The sequence below is a fragment of the Cynoglossus semilaevis genome, chromosome 14, assembly GCF_000523025.1.
Source record: "Cynoglossus semilaevis isolate Cse_v1.0 chromosome 14, Cse_v1.0, whole genome shotgun sequence".
NCBI classification, from domain to species: domain Eukaryota; kingdom Metazoa; phylum Chordata; class Actinopteri; order Pleuronectiformes; family Cynoglossidae; genus Cynoglossus; species Cynoglossus semilaevis.
This window is the reverse complement of record NC_024320.1, coordinates 25,129,615-25,141,452: the sequence shown is the minus strand read 5'-3', so window position 1 is coordinate 25,141,452 and position 11,838 is coordinate 25,129,615. Positions and strand designations below refer to the sequence as shown.

At 36.5% G+C, this 11,838-nt stretch overlaps 1 protein-coding gene across 1 annotated transcript; it reads right to left on the bottom strand.

Moving 5' to 3' along the window:
• Nucleotides 1-2,806: 2,806 nt before the first annotated feature.
• lman1 (lectin, mannose-binding, 1) lies at nucleotides 2,807-10,924 on the bottom strand. Its single transcript, XM_008326055.3, has 13 exons — nucleotides 10,665-10,924; nucleotides 9,285-9,439; nucleotides 8,820-8,927; nucleotides 8,568-8,629; nucleotides 8,181-8,280; nucleotides 7,913-8,036; nucleotides 7,215-7,273; nucleotides 6,935-7,067; nucleotides 6,312-6,499; nucleotides 5,615-5,691; nucleotides 3,708-3,870; nucleotides 3,404-3,528; nucleotides 2,807-3,310 (listed from the first exon to the last, which is right to left on the bottom strand). Exons 1-13 carry the CDS (start codon nucleotides 10,882-10,884, stop codon nucleotides 3,274-3,276), a joined length of 1,551 nt encoding a protein of 516 aa, XP_008324277.1. The 5' UTR covers nucleotides 10,885-10,924; the 3' UTR covers nucleotides 2,807-3,273.
• Nucleotides 10,925-11,838: the final 914 nt, after the last annotated feature.

Sequence of the window (11,838 nt, the reverse complement as noted above, 5' to 3'; positions counted from 1 at the left end):
TGACAGAAAGTTTAATACAAAGAATTTTCTAAAAATGTTTTCTAAAAGTCCTAATTTTATGAGAAACATGCAAGTAAAGATAACATTTTGAAAAATAATTTTACAAACATTTTCCATCAAAATTGTTTAGTTTCTGACTGAAAGTGACAAGAAAAATTCACATTTTGACAGAAAACATTATAGAAAAATATTTTTAAAAATTTTCTCTAAAAGCCCTTATTTTATGAGAAACATGCAAGTAAAGATAACATTTTTAAAAATTATTTTTCAAACATTTTTCATCAAAATTGTTTCGTTTTTGACTAAAAATGACGAGAAAAATTCACATTTTGACAGAAAACATTATAGAAAAATATTTTTAAAAATTTTCTCTAAAAGGAGGTCAGCTGTCCGCTCCTCCTCTTCCTCCTCTCGCCATCCCTCTGTCTGTCAAAAACGGAAAAGCCTGTTACTTCATAACGCTATGTTGCCAGAGTCCGACGGTGTCTGCGGAGCGACGCTCCTTCTCCCCTCTGTGTCTACATTCTTTAGGACAGCCGAGACGGTATTTTTTTTTCACACTTCTCTTAAATACGTTCACTGCTAAGTCTTGCCGGGTGGCAAAGCTGCTATGGGACAGCGATGGGAGAGAGAGAGAGAGAGAGAGGAAACATTGTGTACATTTAAACAGAAGAGCAGAGAACACAGCTGATGAATATTTCTAAAAATGTTCTCTAAATAGCCTAATTTTATGAGAAACATGCAAGTAAAGATAACATTTTGAAAAATATTTTTTCAAACATTTTTCATCAAAATTGTTTTGTTTTTGACTAACAATGACAAGAAAATATCACATTTTGACAGAAAAATTTATACAAAAATATTTCTAAAAATGTTCTCTAAAAGCCCTAATTTTATGAGAAACATGCAAGTAAAGATAACATCAAAGTTTCTTAGTTTTTGACCAAAAATGACATGAAAAACATACATGTTTACAAAAAGTTTTATTAAGAAAAATTTTGAAAAATGTTCTTTACGTACACTAATTTTATGAGAAAGGTGTAGGCAAAGATACAATTTTGAAAAATAATTTTACAAACTTTTTCATCAAAGTTTCTTAGTTTTTGACCAAAAATGACATGAAAAAACGGACATTTTGACAAAACATTTTAAACAGAAAAATTTCTAAAAATGTTTTCTACGTGCACTAATTTTAAGAGAAACGTGCAAACAAAGATATAATTTTGAAAAATAATTTTACAAACTTTTTCATCAAAATGTCTTAGTTTTTGACCAAAAATGACATGAAAAACTGACATTTTGACAGAAAACTTTATACAAAAAAATTCTAAAAATGTTCTCTAAAAGCCCTTATTTTATGAGACATAAACATGCAAGTATAGATACAATTTTTAAAACTAATCTTACAAAGATTTCCACCAAAGTTTTTAGTTTTTGACCAAAAATGAGACAAAAAAATTCACATTTTGACAGAAAACTTTATACAGAAATATTTCTAAAAATGTTCTCTGAATGCCCTAATTTTATGACAAACATGCAAGTAAAGATAACATTTTTAAAAATAATTTTACAATGTAAAGTCAACAGTATAACAAGTAGACAAATATAAAATAACATTGTATTTCTTACCGTCCTGTGTTTTTTTGCAGGTATAGCAGCACTGGATATTCTGATCAAATGCCTTTTACAAACAACAAACGACACTGCTAATGATCTTTATATTTACACCAGTAAAAACAATATATTAACATATAAATCAAAGAAAATAAGTTAAGTATAAATACAGAAACGTATTCTAAACAGAAGTTTGAAAATCAGTCTGCTGCTTCGGATTCGTCATATTGCTGTGGCTTTGGATTTTGGAGAAATATTTTCTGCCGTGGATTTCGTACTTCGGGTCCAGCACTTTGATTAAATCCTTGAATCAATCTTTCTCCACCTAAAAGATGACACGGTTGATGCTGCTTCGGGTGTGTTGCTACGCCGCTAGCAAAGACTAAGCTGCTAATGCTATACGTGCTTTGTACCAAATTGGTAGCACTCCGTCTGACTTCGCTCCACGTCCCTTTAGAGATACACAAACCCCCGCCACACAAACGACGTTGAGTAACTTTTCTTCTCAACAATAACCTCATTTATCGAGGATGACTCCTATTTCTGATATCAATATCGCTACCCCTAGCTCCATGTTCACTTATCCTCTTTGCCTGTTTGTTCAACTTCTCCAGCAACTTCCGGCAACGGAAGAGGAGCAGTAATAGGTCGACTCTGATTGGCTGTTTTCGCGCACATGACATACATGCGCGTGATGTTAACCAGTTTGCATTCGTTCATAAGACAGGGGAAGGATAAATACTTAACCAGGATAACTTAACCGTTTCTAAGACATTTGACCTTTTCTCTCTCTCTCATTTTCAGGTTTTCCAGGACACATAGGAACCCTGAATGTGTGCGTCTTTGTAGTTCGTCGGCTGTCGGTGATGACGTCACAAAATACATGTCGACTTGACTGTATTGTCAGATTAGTCTGTTAAAAGAATTAAAAAATATATATCAGAAGTCATCTATGCCCTAGTACATTATGTGGTCAAACCACTGGGCCGCAGCCTTATCCCTGCTTAACCCTTTACTTATTTCGGTCCCTTCGGTGACAGGTCAAAATAAAATTTGAATAGCTTGGATGATGGGCCCCCTTTACCAACTTTGCTTGTCAGTAAGTAAACTTACAGTAGGTCACATTTCGTAACTGCCGTTAACTACAGTTTTAAGTAAAGCTGTTATTTGACAGTGTGAAGAAACACCAGAGTTAGAATGTTGTCTGACTTTATGTAAATTGTACAGGAAGAGGATACATCTGAAATCTTCTGAAAGCTTTGTCTCAATCAAAGCAGTTAAACTGGAGCAGACCAACAAATCTCCAATAATTCATTGTCGTTTCATACAAAAAGCACATTTGAAAACACAGGTTATTTTTTTAGTACAGGGACATGAAAGAGGACTGTGGCAGATTCCAGCGTTGGTAAAACAAATTGGTTTCGATCAACCAAAAAAAGAAATACTGTATGGAACATATAACATCATGTTGGTAATCCTGAATGATAAATCTCACACTAGCATTCATACTGTGATTTTCTGATCAAATAAAAAAAACTGCTTTTAATTAAAAAACTCCATCAACAGAAACTTTTTTTATAATAACTTACAGTCTGAAAAAAAAAAATCACCAAAACAGACATTCCCTCATTTACAGTTTCGTTTTAGAAACAGGTTTCATCAAAAGAATTTCTTGGCTGCAGCTTCCTGTTGACTTCTGCAAGAGAGGGTAGGAAATATTTTAGACACATTTCATCTACATGTATTTTTACAAAAACAAACCTGATGAACAAAATACGTAATGTCTTACTTGTACATGATGTAGCAGAAGAACAGCACCGATTGGATGACAATAAAGATTATAAAGTGGACAGTTGATAAGCAGGGAGGCAGTGGGGGAAACTCAGGGCACTTCACGGCCTTCTCAGCAGGATTCTGCAGGAAAACCAACAAATGACAAAAGAGTTAACACCGGCCAAATGGGTTCATGTTAGACCTATTCCTTCGTTAGGCTGACACATACTTAGTCTGCTGGGAAAACTCCCGTTAGCACCAGATCCACACCTGCTGTTAACAATGCCCACATCATCTTTGCGTACTAAATGTATCCTCACCTGAACATTGGTCTGCACCAGGTTCTGCACATCCCTCTTCACTGTGTGCAGATGTTCCTTGATGTCGTTGAAGTGTTGAATGGTTTCATACGATCCCATACCTGCAGCATTTCCTTGGTGTTGGGCCGAGGTGATCTGTTTCAGTGACTCCAAAAATGTGTTTCTGCCAAAACAGACGGTAGTCGGGATAAATAAGAGTTGACAATTGGCTAAAGAAGTAATGTTATGGAAATTAAGTCAATCTTTTGTCCTGAAAATGTATTAAATTCTGGTACCTGTGTATGGTTTATTCCAATGACATAGTCGGGATAAATAAGAGTTGACAATTTATTTTTATAATTATTTTTATTAAATAATTTTGTTAACCGTTACTCCCTGTGTGTGACTACTGTTGACATCAATGTCTTTACTTTCAATTTCATTGGTGAAACATGTCTTAGCCTGAATCCAATTTCCCTCAAAGAATTGTTTTTCTTTAGTCTGATGATGTGCACAAAGGAAGCAATAATTTTTCTTCTATCATCTTATACACATCTAAGACGATTTAAAAAAGAAAAAAAGCCTCCAGACAAAATATGAATTCCCTCAATAGAAAGGCCTTAATGTCCCCTGAAGGAGGAATTGAAACATGGGATCGGAGGGAATTTGTGTTTTGAATGTGTGTGACAGACGTATTTAAAGATGACTAATCTGAAAAACATTGCACTAAGACGTGTCCTTCTCAGACTCAGCCACTTGGCTGCAGTATTAAAAACATAGCCAGAGATGACATATAAACAAATTTTAATTTGTTTTACGTTGATGTGGAGAAAAATCCCCCTTGGGGGAGTGAGTAAACATTTATTAATTCCTTTATTTAATCTTTACTTACAACAACTGACCTATTTGTGAGCAGAAAGCTCTCCTTAGAGACCAGCTCATCTATATGAACACAAGACCAGTGAGCAGCCAATGTGATTTATAGGTCAGTGATATAATAAAGGGAAATTGTGAATGTCCAGCAAAATAAAGAATATTTTCATTTAATTAAATAACAAAACTGATTTATATTAAATAAAAAATAAATATGGTTTTCTAACAATTCCTTTACCTGGTTATTCTTTATGCAGATGATGTGATTGTTTTTAGAAACAATCTTATGGACAAACCATTTTTTAATTAATGTAAATAACTTCTATAAAAGGTGTATGCTGCTGAATTATTAAAAATAAAATTGACAAAAATCTAAACTCACATAAAGGCTTAACTTTCTCCTCCATTATTATGTAAACCAATTTTAGGAGCATACATTTTGAAGAATAAATTGTGATCAATTGTGTGGATTAATTTATCCAAAGGTCACGTTTTAGAGTAGCACTCTTTAAAACCTCTCGCGTGCTCACAGTGACTAAGCCCACAAGCACTGAAGCTGAGCAGTACAAAAGAACAAGCCCGATGTTGACAAAGCTCCAAACATCTAAAATATTACATTCCATATACTTCATCAGGTTTACTGGGGATAAGTACCAAAATCAGTCATTTACGTCTCTGGTCTGGCAGGCAAACTATCATCTAATCTGTAATTCAGGCACTGGTGACTGATCTGGGGAAGATTTTCACTGTTTTGAGTCGAAGGAGATTAAAGTCAAGCATGAGGATAAATATCACACATATATTTAAGCAGCGATAGGATTATAACTCTTAGGAATTACAGATTGAAATTATGTTGTTTACACAGTTGTCTGAGTAGTGAAGTTTGTCAGAGATGTATCTAAAGTAGACAATAGTTACAGAGATGTCAACTAGCGGCCTGTATGTGATGTTGGCTGGTACTGGATCACCAGGCTGGTACCGTACCACCTCCTTTAACTACTACACCATTAAACTAGACAAGAAAAAAAAATCCATAACACATTGTTCTGACTTACCTTAACTCATTTAAGTTTGTGAGAACTTCCTGTTGAGTTGTTAAAATAGAGCCCAACTGTGGACTGGCAGAATCCATCTAAAACAATAAGAAGAGAGAACACTATTGTTACTGCTGTCATTGGAGGATAGGCTAGGTCATCAGGTTGAGTCTGAACTTGTTATAACCATACATTTACTTTCTATAGGTGCACTACACTGGACATACAGACATCTAAAAAAATGTACATGCTCTGTGTGTTTGTGCTGCTGTGTGAAACCCATGGTCCTATCTTCAGCTCTAAGCGAATGCAAGATAAACCTACACAAACACATACACATGTAATGGCTCTAACCCATTAGTATTCAGTACCAGTAAGCAACAAACGTACAAAAACTATAACAAAATAAAAGGCACACAAAACATATCTGTGTTAATTAAGTTATGTGATAAACTTATAAAAACACACTAACTGAAGAGATTAAGAAATAACATCAATGACATGACACTACATAACTTTACAAAAAAAAAGAAATACTAGCAACTTCCACACAAATTAGGAAGCAACACTTTGGGCTAATGGACTGGATGGTATTTGAAGCCCACCCTGACCTTTGGGCCATATCTGGCCTAAACAGACAAGGAGCATCTCTAATATAAAGCATTACATGTTTCACAATAGTGCAGAATAATTCATAGTAAAATAAAGACCAGCTCACCTGTCCTGATTCAGCATTTGTTGCTTTTTTGGAAACCTCATCGGTGATAACAGAAACATATCTGCGCTGCTCGTCCAGGATCATGGCCAGCTGTCGGTGGAGCTGTTTGATCTCCAGGTGAATTCTGTTCTGGCCTTCGAACACCTGACGGATCTCTCTGTCACTCACGCTCTCGTACAGGTCCTCCACTACAGAGGGAGATCATTACAGAAGAACGTCGACTACATGCACATGTGGTGAATCAAACACGCCGTCTTCGCTTAAGTCTCTCAAAACGTATGTCTGTTGTTCACAGAAGACCACAGTATGAACTTAGTCTGGGTCAGATGAGGTCGACAAAAACAGGTTCATTTCTATGAGATGTAGAAAATGCTACTGCTACTCTTAATAGAACTTTTCTGTTTTGTCCACAAGGCTAACAGAAAGAGGTCTGGAAAATGTTCAAAATAAAAATGTCACTAATGCTGAAATGTTTTTGTATAAATGTGTGTATGTTTTTCTTCTTTTCTTTTTACAGTGTTTCTGTAAATGGTGTTTGATAACATGCCCTAAAAGTGGTTGAATAAACATTTACAAATAAACATTGTGGACATAATTAATGGGTGTATTTGGTGAACACTAACGTGGCTCTCCTTGGACATCTGGGTGATCCTTCTGAAACTCCTCTTTCTTTTTGTCCAGGTCTTGCTGGAAGTTCTGAAATTCCTCTTGGTACTTGTCCTGCTCCTCTTTAGGAATATCTGATTCAGGTGGGGGCTTCAGGGAAAAAGACAAAGAAAAACACCCACTCTTAGCTCAATGGGCTGCACTGTGCACGCATGTGTGCACGTGCACAGCGCAAACTAAGACACACAAATACAAGAAAAACCTGGAAAAAAAAACGTTTAGGAACGTGAAGTTTACCGGTTGCTGGCCGGGCTCCGTGAGACTGAACAACAAGAAGGACAAGACGTCATGGTCGTCTGATGGAGAAGAGAGAGAACACAGTTAGAGTGAAATCAAATAAAACAGAGGAGTGAAATAATTAAATTAGCATTATAATAAGTACAGCTATAGATTATTATTATTTTATATTATAGAGACAAATACACACGCTCTGCACCATATGAGTTAATAGGATATATTTATATCCTGTTAACTCAAAAGGTTTTAGAATGCACATACATTCACACAAGGAAAGAGGGGGAGGGAAGGAGGGAGAGGGAGAGAGAGAGAGAGAGAGAGAGAGAGAAGTACTGGTAAGTTGTAGTATTTTATTTTTTAGTTAGGGAGATAATGTAGTAACAGAATGAAAAAAATGGTTCAACCTAAAAATGTGAACAAACATTCACTTTCTGTTCACAAAATTATTTGATTTAATTTAAAACGTTTTGTGATTCTTTTTTACAAAGAATAAAATTGATTTTTTTATACAAAGTTTACTGATTAAAAGATGATAAGGTGTTTCTTGCAATCATGCTTTTGTTCCTGTATAAGTGAACAATCAAAAGTCAATATGTTTAGTAGTTGCCTAAAAAAAAAGCATAAAACTGACACATTTTTTCCTTGTCTAAGCATAAAACTGACACATTTTTTCCTTAAACGCAGAGAGGACAGATTACCTGCCAAACCACCAGTGGCTGCTGAGATGCCAAAGAAGCCTTCGGTGGGAATGACCATGTTGTCCACCTTCGTGCAGAACTCGTAGTCCTCTCTGTCTGGAGTGAAACCGTTGTTGATCATCACCTGATCCGTAGAGAGAACACAGGTCAACGAGGGGAACACTGACTGTGACATTGAGTGTTGTGAACACTCAACTTGACCATGAAATAAAAATAAAACACATCACAAAAACTTTGCCATAGCCTCAGTGTTTGTGACGTGTCTTACCGTCAGGGTTTTCTGGTAGTAGATTATTTTGGCTCTGACTGGATACGGTTTGTTGCGGAAGTCTCGTAGACATGTTCCAAGGGCCTGTGTGGTGCCGTCACTGTATTAACATGACAATGGGGGAAATTATACTACAGATTATTGGCTTTAAAATTTGTTACATTAGTGAATAAGATAAGTACACATGCATGTGAAGAGCAGAGATTAGAGGAAAGCAAGAGAAACAATAGGCAATGTGTGTTGACAAACTGAATGGAATAAAAAAAAAAGAGTTTTCACCGGACAACAACAGATTAGAAAAGATAAAGGATTACTTTTTAAGCAAATATGATCACATTGTCTAATCTTCTTTAAGTTGTTGAAATTGCACAAGAAATGTTTACTTACTTCTGATGATCGTAAACAAGTTTGCCGTTGTTTCCCACGACAATAATAGCTGGGTTGTTTTTCTGGGATTGAAAAGACAAACACAGACCCATTTATTTAATCAGGAAAAATCAGGCTCTAATGTTTCAGAGTTAAGAGGCGACAATTAGAGGATGGTAGGAAAGGTGGGTAGTGTTTTTTTTGTTTTTAAAGTTCATCTTAAACCTATAGTTACAGTTGAATCATTGATGAGGGAGAGACGACGGCACAAACCTTCCCATCATTGTCAAAGGAGTCAAAGAAAATCCCAATGCCATTCCATTGATCGCTGGCTCCGTACACAGGGCCTTCGAGGCCTTGTTCAGTCGTGAACCACACGGCCTGCAGAGCAGAGACAACAACAGAGGATTACTGCCATTTATTTGTATGTGTTTGTTTTTTTGTCGTCGTCATCATCATCATCATCATCATCACCACCGTCTATCAAAGTAACATAACAAAACAGTAACTGTAACAATACCGTTGTAACAGAAAGTGATAATAATAGAAATCGGTAAATTGATTTTAATCTTTTTTTAATAACACATATTTTTGGCAAACAGACAGACAGACAGATAGATAGATAGATTTTCATTGGCTGCATATTACAGAAGAAAGCTATGAAAATGTAGGTTAAAACCATAACTTCATTCCTAATTCACTCTACAGTACGTTGGCGTCACTGTTCCAAATCCTTACCAAACCGTCGGCTCCCATTCTGCCTCGTCCTGATACCCTGAAGGTCACCTCGGCTTCCCAGTGCTGGAAGATGACTTTGTTTTTCGTCCACACTGAGCCCCTCTGGCTCCTGAGAGATGGAGTAATTCGCACCTGGTCTGCACTTGGTATGGCATCTGAGAAAGAAGAAGGGACGCAAGATTTTAGATATAAGTTTAGTTGAAGACTCAATGCTCCTTGGTAAACATTTATAATGTTTGGTGCTGGACAACATTAACACAACAATAATCAAACGATGATAGAAATACAGCCGTTTCTTAATTCGAAAGTTACATATGAACACTGTTATTCCTGTTTTTCGCTTCTACTGTTTACTTAGTTAAACAGAAAACTGTATAATTTGACTCTGTGCGTAGGATGAAACGAAGCACACACCCCGTGGTAGCCTGAGGTTTTTAAACAACTTAGCTTATTGTCATGACAACCCCAGCTTGAAGCAAGCTGCTCTTTATTTACATTCTTATTTACTCCTCCTACACTCCAGGCCCCCATTTTTTTAGCAGGATCGAAACAGGAACTGCATGGAAATCGTCAGCTATTTCATCATATCCCAAGGTTTTCCAAAACCCATTATCTACTTAGACTGCTGGGGGAAATCAAAGTACCTTTCTGATTAATACGGACACACAGACACGCAAAAAAACATAAAACGAAACAGCACATCTGTGTTGGGCTGGGATTTCAACCAGCAGCTTGTTACAAAGACAAGCCAGAACCTTTCACCTCCAAACCACTAGCTGTCATAATACACAGTATACATAGATTTGTGGAATTGTGAAGAAAAACATTATATTCTGAAAGCTGGAAATAATAATGTCAACAAAGTCAACGTGTTCTACTGAGGCTAGAAACGACCCACAGTATTATTATAGCATGTGTCACAGCTTGTGGTTGTAATTCCAATTCAAATATTTGCGCAAATACTTTGATATGCCATTACTAATAAATCGGTTGACACAGATGTCATTATTTCATTATCTAATCCTGTCAGCAACTGGAAGACAGACAGTTATGCAAGACTGATTGAAAGAGGAAAGTTCAAAACTCCATCTGTACAGACTCCCGCTGTACTGACGACCGTTATATAACTATCTTTCAATGATTTAGGCCGAGCCTCGTTCATAATTCACCCTGCGTCGAAAGCTAGTTTGCTAATCTCTACTAATTTCCTGCCGCAGCTTTGAATGAAACAGTCTAGGTCTGCAGCGGAAACACACACACACACGCCGCAGACAAGACTGTCTCAGCTCACGTCACCATCAACTCGGCGTTTTATGCCATGTTATGTCGCAGTAGCAGCAGCAGCAGTTGTATGATGCTGACAGCTGGACTCAAACTTACTTCCAGTGTGGATCCAGAATGGGATCGAGCCGTCATTCTGAGACAGATGGGGTCCTTTGAAGCTGTACTTGTACTCGAAGCGGCGGTGAGGGGTCTCCTCTGTCGCCGAGGCACCTGCGTCAATTTCGGCAACACTTCGGTGAATAAATAACGTGGCGACAAAAGTTAATAACAACATTGAGGCAGCTGCAGCCGGTGATAGCGCCACGGACACCGCCATGTTTGGTATCACTGCTGACGTAGCGCTCAGCCCCTGAGCATGATGGGAAGCCTGTAGACCAACAGGGCGTTTTCTCATTGGACGACTTTTCTTTTCTTTCTTTTTTTTCTTTTTTTTTTGCCACACTTTCGTGTTTCTCTGGGGCTGTTTAACCTGTCAACTGAACCGTATATGAACAGACGTGTCATTTAAATGGCAGTTAAAGTTGGGTCAATAAAACTGTGACATTAGCTCGTTCTGTTTCTGTTGTGTTTGGACAACATTTCATTGCTTCATGTCCATTTTTTAAAACAAAACTGACGTTAAAAGTTTCCTGCAATGTCTTAAAATCCGTTTTTTTCTTTTAATTTTCTTCCCACCCCCAATTGTCATACAATTCTCAACATTACAAAAAAATTACTAAAAGAAAAGATTGGTGAGTCATAGTTAAACATATAGCAAACAAACCAGCACTGTTTGAATATAGATTTCCCAAATAAATGTCACGTTTATATGTTTATAGAAACACATTTTTTATCTAATAATTGTAGTGAAGTTTTTTTTTATTCTGATACTTTTAATATTTTCTCACAGACACATCATGACACTGACCTTAAGTCCAGTCATTGCAAAACGAAATTAAATTATAAATGACTTGGCAGCACTCTTTAGAAAGCTTGACTAAAAGAAGTTAAGGCTCCTTTAGTGAAACAAAGGACATTTTAAAATAATATTCTTGGGGATGCAGACAAATTGAAAGTTGAAACAATTACAGAGCAGGGTAGTTGGGGAAAAGAAATACTTTCCCATATAATTCCATTAGTATTTAGCTCCTACCAATTAATCAATGGGGCTGTAAACATACAAAATGTTAAGAATGTTTTTATCAAATGTACAATCCATTAGTTATTCTTGGTTTTGAGTATATTGCTCATATATTTGGGTAAAGTTTAAACTTAAGCTTAAAAAATACAA